Here is an 18930-nt window from a genome sequence, read left to right as displayed (position 1 = left end):
AGTGAGCCGAGATCGCACCACTGCACTCCAGCCTGGTGGCAGAGCGAGACCCCGTCTCAAAGAAAAAGAAAAGATCTAGACAAGATTCTTCCTCTATAGATTTATAGTATTGTCCTCATAATAGGATATGCTATTTTTCGATATTTATGCAACTTGGAAAAAATATCCTAATGTCATCGTCAGTTATAGTATTGTCCTTAGAATAAGACATATTATTTTTAGATATTGTTTATGCAACTTGGAAAAGATATCTAACCTCCCCATCAATTGTTTTTATTGAATGTCTACATTTCCTTCATAAATTCATTAAAAATATTTTCAACAGGTTAACAGATACAAAAGAAAAGATAAATCAGTTTGCTGAAGAAATTAGACAACTTGACATGGATTTAGAGGAACACCAAGGTAATGCTTCTGGTATTTTTATAATGTAGATTAACAGACGTTTAGCAGTATTAATATAGTGTTAACTGGTGTCTCAGAGACTGTTTAACTACTTGGGATTTATTATTTAATTCTCTGTGATATTACTAACTTTACTAAAATATATACTATATGAGTAATATTAAAGCAATGATTTAAACTGACCACTTATGAGTTAAAATGATTGCATAAAATTTATTTAGCTTTGCCAAGCAGTTTTTTTTTTTTTTACAAAAACAGAAGTAAAATGTTTAAAGTTGTTATAGATTCCTAAGTTATACTTTCTCCTAAGTTATACTTCCTTCCTAGTAATAGTCAATAGTTTACCATAAACAATATAGTCGGCCGGGTGCGGTGGCTCATGCCTGTAATCCCAGCATTTTGGGAAGCTGAGGCAGGCAGATCATCTGAGTCGGGAGTTCGAGACCAGCCTGACCAACATGGAGAAACCACGTCTCTACTAAAAATACAAAAATTAGCCGGCATGGTGGCGCAGGCCTGTAATCCCAGCTACTCAGAAAGGCTGAGGCAGGAGAATCGCTTGAACCCGGAGGCAGAGGTTGCGGTGGGTCAAGATCGCGCCACTGCACTCCATCCTGGGCAACAAGAGTGAAACTCGGTCTCAGTAAATAAATAAATTAATTAAATAATAATAATATAGTCAACTATTAATGGCAGTAACTGGTAGCATTAGAGGGGATGAAAATCAAATCACAAATACCACACAAATAATCCAGACAGAATTAATTCCCCACCCAGGCCTAGTAATGAAGCAGCAAAGACTGATTAACCTTATCCTCCCCAACTTTCCCCAGGAGTGGAATTTGAAGAACTAATGCAGACACCAGAACACCTGAGGGAGCTTGGGGTTTGACTATGTAGAAATACTGTGGTGGGGGTTCGGGTGTGGGGGCTACATTGTTATATATGGTTAAAGGAGGAGGTTGAGCATCAGTTTCCTAACAAGCTTCTCCCTAATAAGAAAGATAAAAGTAGATTCCCCATAGCATTTTAATCATAGTTTAACTGCAAACCAGTTACTATGCTCTTGGATTATCAAGAATTGATTATATATTCTTAAGAGTTAGGTATGGTATAAACAGTGTGCACATGTACATGTATTCTCGTTATGGCTAAGGAAACATTCATAGCGGTGCAGTGGCTCAATCACAGCTCACTGCAACCTCAGACTCTTGGGTTCAAGTGGTCCTCCTGTCTCAGCCTCCCAAGTAGCTGGGAATATATAACGTCTGCCACTACATCCAGCTAAGTTTTAAATTTTTAGTAGTGGCACATGCCTGTAATCTCAGCTACTTGGGAGGCTGAGGCAGGAGAATCGCTTGAACCCAGGAGGCAGAGGTTGCAGTGAGCCAAGATCACACCACTGCACTCCAGCCTGGGTGACAGAGCAAGACTCCATCTCGGGAAAAAAAAAAAAGGGTACGCTGTTCTATATTTTAGCAGGGAAGGAATTTGTGTAAGTGCGTGCTAACTAGAAACAATGAGAAATAGCTCTAATGAAAGTTATATGGTCAGAATTTGGCTACAAGCTCTACATCATTAGTAAAGCGGAGTATTATTGGCAGATGTCATGCTACTTTCCAAAAAGCCTGAACCCATCCTGATTTCTCCTTTCTTAGTTGAAGTGCCAGCAATTGCATATTTGCTTAATTATTGCTTTTTAAAATATTGGCTCTGTATAAGCAAGGGAAAGTAATAGAAAAAGTATTGTTCTTCTGAGTAAAGCAGAACACACCAAGTGGACAATAGCAGCTTATATTTTCACTCAACATGGGATACTATTTTTAATAAGGATGTTTTTATCCTCAAGGCTTACTTCTAACATATAGCCAAGTGACTTTTTTTTTTTTTTTTTTTTTTAAATAGAGATGAATCTTGCTGTGTTGGCCAGGCTAGAGTGCAATGACTATTTACAGGCATGATCATAGCTCACTGTGGCCTTGAACTCCTGGGCTCAAGCAGTCCTACTGCCTCAGCCTTCCAAGTAGCCGGGACTACAGGTCCATGTTACTGTGCCCAGCTTGTTTTTGTTAAGGAATCTGTTAAGAAATTCTTTTAGGCCGGGTGCGGTGGCTCACGCCTGTAATCCCAGCACTTTGGGAGGCCGAGGCGGGTGGATCACGAGGTCAGGAGATCGAGACCACGGTGAAACCCTGTCTCTACTAAAAATACAAAAAATTAGCCGGGCCTGGTGGTGGGCACCTGTAGTCCCAGCTACTCAGGAGGCTGAGGCAGGAGAATGGTGTGAACCCGGGAGGCGGAGCTTGCAGTGAGCCGAGATTGCACCTCTGCACTCCAGCCTGGGTGACAGAGCGAGACTCCGTCTCAAAAAAAAAAAAAGAAATTATTTTATTCTTACTACAAATTAATACTTGAGAGTTTATATCTTACATTGAAGTCCTTCGGAGTAAATAGTTTCTTCGACCACTTAGCTGAAATCAGGCCCTTAACTTTACTCATTTTTTTTTTTTTTTAATCAGATAGGGTCTTTCTGTCACCCAGGCTGGAGTACAGTGGTGTGACATCATAGCTCACTGCAGCCTCAAACCCCTGGGCTCAAGTGATCTCTTGCCTTAGCTAAATAAAATAAAATAAAATAAAATAAAATAAAATAAAAGTAAAATAAACTCCTGAGTAGCTAGGACTACAGGTGCACACCACCATGCCCAGCTAATTGTTAAAAACTTTTTTTGTAGAGACAGGGTTTTGCTCTGTTGCCCAGGCTGATCTCAACGTGCTTGGCTCTAGCAGTCCTTCTGCCTTGGCCTCCAAAGTGTCGGGATTACAGGTGTGAGCCACTGTGCCTGGTGTTTTACTCTTTACTAGTGTATTCCCTTACATTGAATAAATTCTATAAAGAACAGCATTACTGTTATAAGACATGTCAAAGCCTTACACAAATCACAAAAAAAGAGATCAGTTTTCTATGCAAAAATACTGAGCCTTTTGAAATCAGGGTAGTTCTCAGCTTTACCCAATGCTGGCTTAGATTTAAACTTTCTCAAGTCTGCTAAGTCAGTTATCAGTTGTCCATCTCCTTTCAGCTTCCAAAATTTTATTGCTGTTGTTTCCTATTTCTATATGCTGGGGGTTTATACCTTTAAAAATTCATTTTGCTCTAGTTTTAGTGGGGTTTGTGAGAGGATCAAAATTAAATGTGCATGTTCAACGTGCCATTCATACCAAGAAATGACAATTATAAGCCTTACTTACCTAGAATTTCTGAGACTTTAAGCACCTTGAAGGTACATCATTTTACTGATTTTTAAAAAGATTTTTTTTGTGTGTTTTGCCTTAAAGGACCATCCTCATGCTTTCATTAACTGGGCAATTAGCCTCAGCTTATAGGAGGTCATCCTTTTCAGCTTAAAAAAAAAGTGTCCTGGCTGGGCACAGTGGTTCACGCCTGTAATCCCAGCACTTTGGGAGGCTGAGGCAGGCGGATCACGAGGTCAGGAGTTCAAGACCAGCCTGACCAACATGGTGAAACCCCATCTCTATTAAAAATACAAAAATTAGCTAGGCATGGTGGTGTGTACCTGTAATCCCAGCTACTCAGGAGGCTGAAGTAGGAGAATCGCTTGAACTCAGGAGGCAGAGGTTACAGTGAGCCAAGATCGCGCCACTGCACTCCAGCCTGGGCGACAGAGCAAGACTCCGTCTCAAGAAAAAAAAAAAGAAAAAAAAAGTCTTTAAACTACTTAAAATTATTTTAAAGATTCAGATTAACTAATTTTTTAAAATTGTAATTTTAAATATGAATCTGACATGTATTTAACATGAAAAATGCAAGCAGTAGAAAAGTATATAAAGTAAAATGTCATCTCCTTTCTCCTCATCCAAGTCTTCAGAGGTAATCATGGTTTACAGTTTAATGTTTAGGCTTTTAGACTTTTAATACATTTATAAACATATTTTTAAATAGACTAATACTAATACACAATTCTTCTGAGCTTGAGTCTTTTCATTTAACTGTATAATATACATTCTTCCCTATGAGGATGTATACTTCATTCTGAGAAATGGTATAGCATAGTGGTCAATGTTAGGGCTCTAAAGTCAGACTTAAGAATGGTGCCCGGTCGAGGTGTGGTGGCTCATGCCTGTAATCCTAGCACTTTGGGAGACTGAGGGGGGTGGATTGCTTGAGATCAGAAGTTCGAGACCAGCCTGGGCAACAGGGCGAAAACCTGTCTCTACAAAAAAATACAAAAGTTAGCCAGGCATGGTAATGTGTGTTTGGCTTATAGTCCCAGCTACTTGTAGTCCCAGCTCTTTGCTAAGGTAGGAGGATTACTTGAATCTGGGAGGTCAAGGCTGCAGTGAGCCAAAATCACTCCAACCAAAATCATGCCACTGCACTCCAGCCTGGATAACAAAGTGAGACCCTGTCTCAAAAAAAAAAAAAAAAAAAAATGGTGCCTGGTACATATTAAGGCGCTTCTGACAACCATTAGCTACCCCCCATGATTGTTGTTACATAGGATTCATTGTATCCACATTGATATTTAGGCTGTTTCTAATTTTTTACTCCCAAGAACAGTGATGCACTAGTACATTCATGTTTATTAACTTGTCTGTTTATTTCTACAGAATAAATTTCTATAAGTGAAATTTTGAATGGAATATTATTTATATTTACAACTGGTTTGCAAATTTCTTCCCAGAAAAGGTTGTATTATGTTATACAACCAAAAGCAGTATGTGAAGGTGGTTCCTCACCAATGCTAGCCATAAGTTTTTTAGTTTTTGTCAGTCAAGATAATGTACACATCACTGACAGTTCCGAAGTTTTAACTGTTAGGCCTGAATTTGTAGTACTACTGTGATCCACAAGATGGGGCTAATTTTCTGAGCATCTATTAATATATACACAGTAGGATTGACAAATAGAGTTAACAAATGTTGTACAGTCACTGTCATACGTCTCTCCAGGAGGGATTATTGGGCATTATTACTCACCAAAAATGATTACTTTCCAGATTCAAGTACTTTCCCAAATGTGGAGTTGATTGTAAAACCAAATATATGATTATTAATATACCATAATACATATAAATAACTAGTTGCTACAATGTGGTAAATATGTCATAATAGAAATATATGCGAAGTGCTATAGGAATATTGAATTACTGTCTTAAATTCTGAATGAATTCATTGTAACTTTCTGCATAATTTATATGTGTCATTCAAAGTAGTAAAATAACAAAATATAATACTTTGGTTTGTCTATAGTATACTTTTTCATACCCAGAATTCTAAAGCCTAGGTTAGGACCATTGTTTTTTTAATTATGGAGGGTAAAATAAAAAATGTTAAAGACAGAATACTTTTATAATTATTTATTTGTTTATTTATTTATTTATTTTGAGACGGAGTTTTGCTCTTGTGGCCCAGGCTGGAGTAAAATGGTGCGATCTTGACTCACCGCAACCTCCGCCTCTCAGGTTCAAACAATTCTCCTACCTCAGCCTCCCAAGTAGCTGGGATTACAGGCATGCGCCACCATACCCGGCTAATTTCTTGTATTTTTAGTAGAGACGGGGTTTCTCCATGTTGGTCAGCCTGGTTTCAAACTCCTGACTTCAGGTGATCTGCCTGTCTTGGCCTCCCAAAGTGTTGGGATTACAGGCGTGAGCCACCACGCCCGGCCAGAATCATTCTATTTTAAGCACATGTCCTGTTACTAGAATGCCTGGATTCAAATCCAGGCTGTGCTTTTTGATCTTAGACATGCTATTTATGCTATTTAATCTTACTTTATCTTAGTTTTTTTTCTTTAAAATGGAGGTAATTATAGTATCTACCTCTTAGGGTTATTGTGAGAATTAGATTAGATAATTAAAAAACTTAATTATTAATAGTCTAATGTTGGCTGGAAGCCTTACCAATAACATAAATGGTAAACATATATAAACACAAAACACATTCATAATAGCAGTCAATTTAAAATATGCTCATAAATATTAATTAGTGACTTATTGTTAATGCTGTTACTTTATAAAAGCAAAATTGAATAACTTTACTGCAGTTATTTTCCCAAAGCATACATTAGAAAGTATTTTCCCATCAGTATTTCCTTCAGGATGTACAAAATAACCTATTTAATTTCAAAGTGGTTTATCTTCTGGTATCTGAGATTTCAAATGGCATCTATCCATTGCTATTCTGTGGTTTTCCAACATATATCTGCTGAAGAAGAATGAATTATTATTGTTCAATCTAGAAATTGTTTAAACTATACGTTGAATCTTTCATTAAAATGGTGGTATTACGTCTACACCAGGATCATTGCCACCACCTGAAACTTGTTAGAAATGCAAATTCTTGGGCTCTACCCCAGACCTATTGAATTTGAAACCCTAAGGAGAGGGCTCAGCAATTTGTTTCAGTAAGTCCTCCTGGTGATTCTGATTCATGTTAAAGTTTGATAACCACTACTTTCGAAAATGATTAAGGACCATATGTTTAGTATATGCTGCGTACTACCAATTATACTGTATGATTTTATATACAGTACTCTGTTGGAACAAACTTCTACATAGTCCTTTTGTTTTACATAAATTAGATAATAAAAATTATACGATTTATACAATATGTACAAATTATAATTACAGCTTTTAAAGTGCCTCCTGTCTTTAGAAATAGAAGTATCTGACCTTGTTTGCATACCTGTAATTTAAAATTTAAAATATAGTTGACCCTTCAAGACAGCATTGGGATTAGGGGCACTGAGTGTGCCATGCAGTCAGAAATCCGTGTATAACTTTTGACTCCATAAAAAATTATTAATAGTCTACTGTTGGCTGGAAGCCTTACCAATAACATAAACAGTTAACACATATTTTGTATGTATTATATACTGTATTCTTACAATAAAGTAAGCTAGAGAAAAGAAAATGTTATTAAGATAATTTTAAAGATTTTTATTATTTTCCACTTACTCATAAAATGGAAGTAGGTCATTATAAAGGTCTTCATCCGCATTGTCTTCATATTGAGTAGACTGAGGAAGAGGAGGAAGAGTTTGGTCTTGCTATCTCAGGGGTGGCAAAGGCAGAAGAAAATCTGCATGTAAGTAGACCCACCCAGTTCAAACCTCTGTTGTTCAAGGGTCAACTGTATTTCCCAGAGAATGTATATTTAGAAAATTAGGTGAAACCTAATGCCAAAATTGGTTTAAAACATTAAGCTTATATGTACTCTTTTTACCATAGCAATTTTGTAATATGGTCAATTCTCTGTACCCACGGGTTCTTCATCGGCAGATCCTACCAACTATGGATGGAAAACAATTGAAAAAATACAGGAAGTTTCAAAAAGCAAGTCTGAACCTGCCATGTGCTAAGCACTACGCCGAATCCGTTTGAACTGAAGAATACCCTGCTATAGCCTCCCATTGTTTCACAGATCTTCAGTCTCTCTCTAGCACCCACTGTTTGAGCAGTGTTCATCTGGCATTTTATTCATTGGCTACTTGTGTTCACTCTTTTCTTCTGTGAAAAAAAAAGACTCCTAAAAATCAATTACATGGTGAAAGAAATCCCTTACAGACTAAGAGAGAGCGTAAAGTGCTGTCTCTCAACAAGAAAATAAAAACCCTAGATCTTTTGAAAAGTGGCATGTGATTTACCAAAGTGGCACAATAAAACAGAAGGAAGCTGACATTTGTGGAAGTGTTAGTGCTGCCCCTACAATGGCAAAAAAAATTGTTGCTGTGATTCATGATAAAATGCTTGCAGAGACTGGCCGGGCACGGTGGCTCACGCCTGTAATCCCAGCACTTTGGGAGGCTGAGGCAGGTGGATTACCTGAGGTCAGGATTCAGGACCAGCCTGGCTAAAATGGTGAAACCCCGTCTGTACTAAAAAATACAAAAATTTAGCCGGGAGTGGTGGTGGGCGCCTGTAATCTCAGCTACTAGGGAGGCTGAGACAGGAGAATTGATTGAACCTGGGAGGTGGAGGTTGCAGTGAGCCACGATCGCGCCATTGCACTCCAGCCTGGGCAACAAGAGTGAAACCCCATCTGAAAAAAAAAAAAAAGAAAAAAAAAAGCTTGCAGAGACTAAGAAAACATCAAATGTATGAGGAGACAAAATATCACAAAAGCATGTCCCTGTTGATGGCAAAATTATGTATGAAAAAGCATTTAGCCTTTGTGAGCATTCCTGTGAGGAAGTTGAAGAGAGTGAGAGGAAGGAAGGGATGACTAGCTAGCTGTGGAAAGTACTACAGCCTCACGAACTTAAAGATCACAGGAGAATCAGCATTAGCTGATGGCCAGGCAGTATCAGCATTCCCAAAAGAGCTCAAGAAATTCAGAAGACAAAGGATACCTTTCATAGCAAGTCTTCAGTTGTGTTGAAAGAGACTTGTTCTGGAAGAAGAGGCTTAATACCTACATCCATAAGAGTGTCAAGCAGGCTCTGGGGTTCAAAGCCTGGAAAGATCATTTTACTCTGGTGCTATGTGGCAACATAGCAGGTCACATGGTCAAGCCAGGTCTTGTGTACCAAGCAAACAGTCCCTGGGTCCTTAAGAACAAAATCAAAAATTGCCTACCTGTGTTCTGTCAACACAATAGGAAGGCTTGAGTGATGGCCATCTCGTTCGTGGAATTCACTTTTATTCCTAAAATGAAGAAACACCTGGAAGAGAACAGGGTGCCATTCAAGGTCATCCTCATAATTGACATTACTCACAGCCATCCCTGATCTCTCTACTTCACTAATGACAATGTTGCAGTGATGTTCTTGCCTAAGGCAAGTGCTACTTCACTGTTTTAGCCATTTGATCGAGGCATCAGCAAGTGCATTAAATGACTTATACCCACCTCACCTTCAGGAGGATTTGTGCTGTCCTTGATGCTAACCTTGACTACAGTGTCATGGATTTATGGAAGAGTTTCACAATTGCAAATGTAGTTGTGCTTTTTACAGAGGCTGCAGATGCCCCAAAGCCCAAGACAGTCAGTGCATGTTGGAAGCCATTATGGAATGAGGTAGTCAGTGATTTCAGGAGCTTCCCCATTATTGGTGCAGAAGTCAGGAATATGGTTTTGTTTTTGTTTTTTTTGAGTTGGAGTCTCACTCTGTTACCCAGGCTGGAGTGCAATGGCACGATCTTAGGTCACTGCAACCTCCACCTCCTGGGTTCAAGCAATTCTCCTGCCTCAGCCTCCTGAGTAGCTGGAATTACAGGTACATGCCACCACGCCCGGCTAATTTTTGTATTTTTAGTAGAGATGGGTTTCACCATATTCCCCAGGCTGGTCTCTTGGCCAGGCTGGTCTCGAACTCCTGACCTCGTGGTCTGCCTGTCTCGGCCTCCCAAAGTGCTGGGATTACAGGCATGAGCCCACCGCACCCGGCCTAGGAATATCTTGAATGTTGCAAAGGAAGTTGATGGGGAATGCTTCTCTTACGTGATCAAGGGTGACTTCAAGGAACACATAGAAGAGCATAGAGAAACCCTTACCAACAAGGAACTCAAGGTTCTGCTGAAGTTCTCTACAGGAGATGATGACAGTGATACAGATTTAGCGGAAACAGAGTCATGAATTTGGACACTTGAAAAATTTGCAGCAGTTTTTCAACAGGTGCAAGTGTTAAAGGGTATGATCCTTCAGTGGCACAACGCCTCCGTGTCACCTGAGGAATAGCAACATGCCTACAACCACTGCAAGAGTTGTTTAATGCTTCAAGGAAAAAGGAGAAACAGCTTCCTAGAACAATGTTCCCAACTAAAGCCGTCTGTATTATGAAGCCTTGACCTTAAACGCTTGAAGATTCTTCCAGCATAAATGATCTTTCCGATGTCCTATTAGAAGGTTCAAGTTAGCCTCGTGTCTCACCACTTACCTACAGTGCTGTGCATCTCACCACCTCACCATATGGGCACCGTGGGCACCAAATAGAAATTATAATCGTCATCATCGTCAAATGAGGGTTATCAAGAGAGAAAAGCTAGAGTTTGTGCTTTTTTTTTTTAATTTTTAAATTTTTTGTAAAGACAGGCTTCACTATTTTGCCCAGGCTCGTCTCGAACTCCCAGCCTCAAGCAGTCCTCCTATCTTGGCCTCCCAAAGTATTGGGATCACAGGTGTGAGCCACTGTGCTCAGCCAGAAGAGCCAGAGTTTTGATGCGTGTTAATATATTCTTTCAGGTCATTAAATGAAAGTCATCTGCAAGTGTTGATAGAAAATGTGGCTGGGCATGGTGGCTCATGCCTGTAATTCCAACACTGTGGGAGGCTGAGGCAGGAGGATTGCTTGAGGTCAGGAGTTCGAAATCAGCCTGGACAATATAGTAAGACCCCATTTCTATTTTTAAAATAAAAATAAAACAAAAAATGTTACATTGTTGCTGATGTATACTGTGTAGTTTGCCCTACAGTGGTTGCATCTGTACTGAACATGTACAGACTTTTTTTCCTTGTCATTATTCCCTAAACAACACAGTGTAACAACCATTTACAATATATTAGGTATCATAAGTAATGTAGGGATGATTTAAAGTATATAGCAGGAGGGTATATGTAGGTTATATGCAAATACTATGCCATTTTATGTAAAAGACTTGAACATCCCCAGGTTTTGGTATCTACAGAGGGGATGGTGGTACTGAAACCAGTCCCCATCAGATACCAAGGAATGACTGTATTTTATATACTAATTTGCTGCTTACTGTAATAATGGTATGTGAAAAGTAGATGGGAGAGATAGACTGAATGCAAAAAGATGGAATTTTATCAGCCCCCACAACTAATTGAAATTGAAATAGGAGTCAGGGAGGAGAAAGTGTTCTGGCTCACTAAAATACGTGAAAATGTTAGAAGGGGTTTAGATAACTCAATATGAATTAATGTGATACAGCCTTGAAAACAGCTGAAATCCTAGATTGCATAACAAAAAAATGGTTGTGTAGACTATGGAGAGTGACGGTCTTCTTGGAATCTTAAGTTTCTTGGCATAAAATGTTAAAAGGGTTAGAGAAAAACTAGAGCTCATTCATAGTAGAGTGACCAGAATGGTAATAGGGATAGAAACCGTGCCACATAGAAGATACTGAGGCCAGGTGCAGTGGCTCACGCCTGTAATCCCAACACTCTGGGAGGCTGAGGTGGGTGGATCACTTGAGGTCAGAAGTTCGAGACCGTCCTGGCCAACATGGTGAAACCCTGTCTCTGCTAAAAACAAAAATTAGCTGGGCGTGGTGGCGCGTGCCCGTAGCCCCAGCCAGCTGGGAGGCTGAGGTGGGAGAATTGCTTGAACCTGGGAGGCGGAGGTTGCGGCTGAGATTGCACCATTGCACTCCAGCCTGGGTGACAGAGTGAGACTCTGTCTCAAAAGAAAAAAAAAAAAAAGAAGGAAAGGTACTGGGAGACTTTGCGTGCTTCAGAAGTATTCCAAGTGCTAAGAAACAATCTGGCTGTGCAAAAGTCCTGTGGAGTTGTTTTTTGCCCCATCTCCCTGATTTTGTTTTCTGTTGACCTTTCAACTCCAAAATCAGTAGGCTTTGCTGAGTTGGGGGCCTTGAGGCCAGGAGAGTTACTAGTACATGTCTTGTCGTGTATTGATCAGGAGAGAAGATTGGGATAGCCACCTATTTGGAAAATGGTAATCAGACCTTCTTAGGGGCAGAACTACTTCTCAGAGTATAAAAGCCTATAAAGCCTGAGTCAGGAGAACATCATTTGATGCCAGAGAAGTAAAAGTGTGGGGTGAACTTCCTTGCAGTGAGGACAGAGGTAGTTTTGGTGGTGCTCAGACTATTGGCAGTGCAAGAAGAGCGTATCCCCCTTACTCCACTGCTGGCTATAGGAGAGACTATTTAAAAAGCAATGGTGTCCTTTCTACAGTATCTCCAGTCTTTTGTTAACAGCCCATACGCATTTCTTCTTTCCTACTTGAGGGATGAAAAAGCCTGAATTTATAGTGTACATTTTTGTATACTTGTCTTATTAGAGTATAAATTCTTCAAAGGAAAATATTTTACTTTTTTCTTTAATCCCTATGTTAACCTGATAAAGTACCTTGCTGGTATAATTCCTGTGTAAAATCCTCCTGAAGTCTTTTCACGCATCTGGTTACCACAGCACTTCATACATACCTGTTAGAGCACTTATGTTGCATTATAAATTTTTGTTTTTGTACACCTAATGGAGTGTAAGCCCTTTGAGAATAGGGTGGAAACTGTCTTACTCAGTTTGATATCCCAACACTTGTTACAGTATCTGGCACGTAGTAGATAATCAGTAAATTTATCTGAAATAAATAAATGAGTATAGAACTATGCTCACATCAAATGCTCAGAATTAAAGGATATCTCCAAAATTGCCTTCCTTTTACCGTTGTGTCCCTTTCCCTCTCCCTTGGTCTCCTCATTGTTGATTCTACTACATTAGACCCTTCTGCTTACCTGCTTGTACCTCCATTGTGATACACTGATTTGTTTCCATCTATCTACAATCTTGTCCTGTCCTGTGATATTGAATCTAAGGATATATTTGCTAAAAACCATTATGTTTTACCTTACCTTAGGACTGCCTACATTTACAGTGCCTTTATGGGCAACTCAGATACTAATCCTCCACTGAGAAATCACCAAGTAGAGAAGTTCACTAATGCTCTGACCACTCTCCTTCTTAGCAATAGTGATATTGGAGGAAGTTTTATGAAGCTTGGGAATCTGCTGAGATGTGTGGGAACTCTGTCCCATCTAATCCAGCTGGCCAGCTGTGCACCTGTAAATGTTAACCAGTTATATCTTCCAGCTCAATCTGTTGGCAACTAGGTGGATGACTTTGAGGAGAGAAGGAGGGAGGAGTCTCCTCTCAGGTTTCTGTCTTGAATGATGAATGGATGGTGAGGACAGCCAAATGTAATAAGGAATAAAGAGGGGGAAGACTATGAGTTTAATTATGAATATACTGAGTTAGGATGTCCTGAAAGGGCTTCCAAATGAATATATATAGTAAGCATTTAGATTAAAGAATCTAAAACTCAGAGAATATATTATATTTGAGAGTTCTTAAACCACAAGAATGTATGAAATTGCCGTGGATATAGCGTTAGAAGTTCATTAAGAACAGAACTCTAGAATATAAATGAAGAAGGAAGCAGACCCATGAAGAGAAGACAGAAAAATAATGATCTGAGAGTAAGAAAAGCCAGAGAAGCCCTCCCATTCCCCCAAAAAGCAAAAATAAAACATAAAGGAAAACAAAGAAAATTGAAAGGTTGTATCAATAGTGTCAAATATTACAAAGTAAGATAACTGACTACCCTTTGAATTTGATCATTAAGCAGTTGTATAATCTCACTGAGAACAATTTCATTGGAACAGGAGGAGGAAAAGCCTCATTGCAGTGTCTTGGGGTTTAAAAGCAAGATGAGAAACTGGAAACATCATGTGTAGGAATTCTCTTAAGATTAAAAGAAAAAAGATAAGATGATAGTTAAATCCTTGTAAAGTCTAGGATCCACGCCTCCCTCCTAATCCCTTAATGCCTGACCAGTCTCCCAAGAGTGGAACTTAAATAGCCAGAACAAGCAACTAGGACTTTCTTGGAAACGTGGGCCATGGCAGGTTCAGGAGATAGTAGCTTTTCTGCCACTTCACATGTGCAATGATATTTATATGCACATCTTCCTCCTATAAGGGTATCCCAGATCATGTGTGCTGCAAACTCCAACTCTTTCTGTTTCCCACTCAAAAACCTGTCTGTAGTATATTTTACAAATGTGTGTATGTATATACACACACACACATATACAGACAAAGTGTGTTTAATTAATAACAGATTACCTCTGGCCTCCTCTTCACAGTTAATCAGGGTGCATTAGTGTATTTTGAGACCATGGTTGATCATTTGAACTGAGTAGTAGTTGAGTAAAGTTGCTAATCCATCTAGAGCCGTATCTGAGTGGATCCAGGGTTTCCTATTGGTGCTGGGTGTAGCCTGGCTAGGAATTTGTGACCATTAGGTATTTACTGTCCTTAAACATTAGCTTTCACTTGCAGCTTTTTACTACCAGTAATATTTTGGAAGCCTTAACATAAGATTTTCTCAGTATCAGGGTTGTCATCAATGAATTTCAGAAAACTCTTCAGACCAGAAGGCAGAAAAGCTGTTTGCTAATCCACGTCTCTGACTTTGCCATCACCCTTGTGTTGTCATGATTCACTTAACACCAAGCAAGTATATGCACAGATGGAGGTTCATGTCTCTGTCTGCTTTCTCTACAGAAGGCAGCTGCCATGTTCCTTCAAAGCTCAGTTTTTGTTACAGTGAAATCCTATTGTCATAAAATAATCATGATCCACTCCTACTAATGGGTCCCTCTGTGAGGCTAAAATGGCAGAATTCATTCATTTTTCTAGGCCTTGGATTTTTGTCTCTTTAGACATGCTTTTCATGCTTGTTAAACTCAACATATCCAAAACTGCTGTAAGCAACTCTTTCTCAACTTTTTCCCCATTTAGGTTAGTCGTACTACCATCTTCTCAGATGCCCAAGCCAGAAGCCTGGGAATCATACTTGATTCCTCCCTGTTTAACCCTCACCAAACCAATCACTCTGGCTTTTAAATGTCACAGATAATAATTCACTATTTTCCATCGTAATTACCACCACTCTACTCAAGGCAGCTTTCATCTTTCACCCAGATTATCCTGACAACTTTCTAACTGGTTTTACTGCCTCCAATCTTCTCTTTTCTTCTCCAGACCGGAAATATTTTTCAAAATTGCAAACAGATTATTTCATCTCCCTGGTTAAAATTCTTTAGTAATTGTCCTTAGGAGAAAGTCCAGACTCTTTAACATGGATCTTATAAGGTGCTTCGTAAGCTGCCTCATCTTTGTGCTACTTTTTCACTTCATTCTCTGCCTTGGCCATACCACTCCCTCAGTTCTTTATGCTACCATATTCATCCTCACTTTGAAACTTTTTACTGGTAATGCTTTGACATTTGCAGTTTCTGTATTTTGACCAGGTAACTCTTACTATTCTTTATAATACAACTTAAATATTACTTGTTTAGGGAAACTTTCTCTGTAACCCTGACCTAGATTAGTTGTCCTTGCTGTGTGCTCCTATAGCATCTTTTATTTTTCCTATGATAGCACTTAGTACCTTTTAATTTTAATTAATTGTTAAATCTTTAGAGTATAAACTCTGTGAGTGAGGTTACTCTGCTGTCTTACTGGTGATCTTTCAAAGATGGAATGGACTTTCTTGGGAACTTATGTTTCTCAGCACCCATAGTGTTCATGTATAGGTTGAATAGCCCCAGGTTGGGAATGGCAAGCCTTTAAGTCCTTTCCAATCATATTGTTTGTTCCACATATTCAAGGTACACACATATGTCTACTTTAAAAGTCTCTATAAGTCATTGTAAAAGAATTTCACCTAATGGAACACATTGAATAGTCAATGACTAATGGCATAGAGAGAACCAAAGAGAGATTTTTAATTTAGAGCCCTGTATGTGGAATTTTTGAAATTAATGTTGTATTTTATATCTCTCATAGGTGAAATGAACCAGAAATACAAGGAGCTAAAGAAAAGGGAGGAACATATGGACGGTAAGTGATATTCTTGTAGATATAAAAATATAATATTTTCAGATTGCTGTTCATTTATACCAAATCGGAGACCTCATTTTGGGCAGATATAATGGCTAATAAATGCAGAAGTGTGGACATTCAAAGCATTTTGCCTTGAAGAATAGTTTCTAGCATAATTTAGAGATGGGTACAAAATTCTAAAAAGATATGTGATAAGTGTCTATACGTTGGGGCTAGATTCTAAAGCTAGTACTTACATTCATAGTCTGTGTAGAGGAAACCTATACACCAGGGGTCCCCAACCCCCAGGCTGCAGACCGGTAGGAACCAGGGCGCACACCAGCAGGTGAGCCACTGGCAAGCGAGCATTACCATCTGAGCTCTGCCTCCTGTTAGATCAGCAGCAGCATTATATTCTCATATGAGTGTGAACCTTATCGCATACGAGGGATCTAGGTTGCACTCTTGTTATGAGAATCTAACCCCTGATGATCTCAGGTAGAACAGTTTCATCCCAAAACCATCACCCACATCTGCCCCCCGGCCCTGGTCCATAGAAAAATTGTCTTCCACGGTCCCTGGTGCTAAAATGGTTGGGGACTGCTGCTATAGATCATTTACTGATTGAATGTTCTCTTTTATATGCTTCACTATATTCACCTTTAGTATCTTTCACTTTTATATTTAGCTTTCCATAATACTTATCTCATTGTTTGTTAGCCCTCACATCAGTTATTGTCACTTGTTTCTATCACCAGCTGTAATTTTAGTTGCCTTTTGTTAGTTTTGATTCACTTAAAAAAAATCTCAGCCTGATTTTATAAATTGGTTTTCACTTAAACTTATGTTATACATTTATAATTTTTAAAAAAAATTGGCATGTATTATCTATTACTGGTTTCCTTTTAAGTTATCATTTTTCTAGAATCTGAATTCTAGCAAAGTGCTAGAATTTCATCTAGGTCTGTTGTCAATAGTTACCTTCATGGAGGCATGCTATAAAAGAGTAATTGTCAGCTCTTATTTTACAATGTACCAAGTTTTCTTTAAAATGTCAGTAAATACCAAAAATTATCTCAAAAACTTTTTTTTTAAGTCTTTTGGTAAAGGGGAAAGGTGTAAAATCAAGGAACAATGTGTCATGACACCACAGTATTGGAAATTACTAGATACTACCTAGTGTGGTATCTGGCACTTAGGTGTCAATAAGTGTTTATTTAATGAATGTTTACTGAATGAATAGAAAGAATTCTTATAGTACAGAATCTTAAAATAGAAGGTCACCTAACTCAGATTTCTTTCCATATATTAATTATGGTTTGTTTTCCTTAAAAAAAAACCCTGAAACACAATGTTCATTTATGCCTTTGTATGTATAAAAATCTCATATGTCCACTTAATGTATGATCAACAGATTATAAAAGCAGGATATTCACACATAAGACCTGTATGAATGCTGAAGCAGGACATTAAAGAAAATTCAGTTTTATAAAAAATGTTGATTGTGGTCCTCTACCACCATATTCAAATAAAAAATGTTTTGTTGAAGACTGTTTCACTTTAAAAAATATACTAAATATAAGAAAAAAATATAATGGGAATCCATTACAGAAGGCAAGCTATTGATGTTATTCATGCTAACAGTAAAATTATTTTTGACTGAAAGTTTCTATTTTTTAGATGCTCCATAGAAATACTCGAAAATGTAAATAAGAGCTGGTTCTATATTAAACAAGTAAAAAGATAATTTCCTAGAATATTTATTTACAATCTGAATAAATTATTAAATTCATTTAGTTGAAATGAATCCAGCATTATAAATAAAATACTTATTTTCAGATAAAATAGGTATTCAGCAATGGAAATTATAGAAATAAAGTTAGTAGCCAGGGTGTTAATAATTATTGATGTATCAAAGGAGATCTTTATAAAAGCAAATTTCTTCTGATTGTCATTTTATCAGTTATTTCTTTTGAGCCTATATTTATAACTTTCTGATTTACTTATATCAAGGTCACACGATTTAGGCAGTTTGAAAGTATATAAAGTTGTTATTGAATAATAATTACCTTTGGGTTAATAACAAATTAAACAGTGGCAGCTTAAAATTTCTAAAAATTGGGCCAGGTGCCGTGGCTCAAGCTTATAATCCCAGCACTTTGGGAGGCCAAGGTGGGTGGATCACGTAGTTAAGAGATCGAGACCAACTAACAAACAGAAAGGACATCCACACCAAAAACCCATTTGTACATCACCATCATCAAAGACCAAAAGTAGATAAAACCACAAAGATGGGGAAAAAACAGAGCAGAAAAACTGGAAACTCTAAAAAGCAGAGCACCTCTCCTCCTCCAAAGGAATGCATTTCCTCACCAGTAACGGAACAAAGCTGGACGGAGAATGACTTTGATGAGTTCAGAGAAGAAGGCTTCAGACGATCAAACTACTCTGAGCTACAGGAGGAAATTCAAACCAAAGGCAAAGAAGTTGAAAAGTTTGAAAAAAATTTAGACGAATATATAACTAGAGTAACCAATACAGAGAAGTGCTTAAAGGAGCTGATGGAGCCGAAAGCCAAGGCTCGAGAACTACATGAAGAATGCAGAAGCCTCAGGAGCCGATGCGATCAACTGGAAGAAAGGGTATCAGTGATGGAAGATGAAATGAATGAAATGAAGCAAGAAGGGAAGTTTAGAGAAAAAAGAATAAAAAGAAACGAACAAAGCCTCCAAGAAATATGGGACTATGTGAAAAGACCAAATCTGCGTCTGATTGGTGTACCTGAAAGTGACGGGGAGAATGGAACCAAGTTGGAAAACACTCTGCAGGATATTATGCAGGAGAACTTCCCCAATCTAGCAAGGCAGGCCAACATTCAGATTCAGGAAATACAGAGAACACCACAAAGATA

At 38.4% G+C, this 18930-nt stretch overlaps 1 protein-coding gene across 3 annotated transcripts in view; it reads left to right on the top strand.

The window, feature by feature from the left end:
• Positions 1-18930, top strand: part of IFT74 (intraflagellar transport 74) — a 118557-nt gene that overhangs the window by 79101 nt on the left and 20526 nt on the right. For all 3 annotated transcript variants that reach the window (XM_063650477.1, XM_054502251.2, XM_054502253.2), the window contains 2 exons: positions 326-405; positions 15984-16037. In XM_063650477.1, the coding sequence (XP_063506547.1) occupies positions 326-405; positions 15984-16037 (134 nt within the window). The remainder of the gene's footprint in view (positions 1-325; positions 406-15983; positions 16038-18930) is intronic.

This window comes from Pongo pygmaeus, chromosome 13 (assembly GCF_028885625.2).
Source record: "Pongo pygmaeus isolate AG05252 chromosome 13, NHGRI_mPonPyg2-v2.0_pri, whole genome shotgun sequence".
Lineage (NCBI taxonomy): Eukaryota > Metazoa > Chordata > Mammalia > Primates > Hominidae > Pongo > Pongo pygmaeus.
This window is presented reverse-complemented; position numbering and strand designations above follow the sequence as displayed.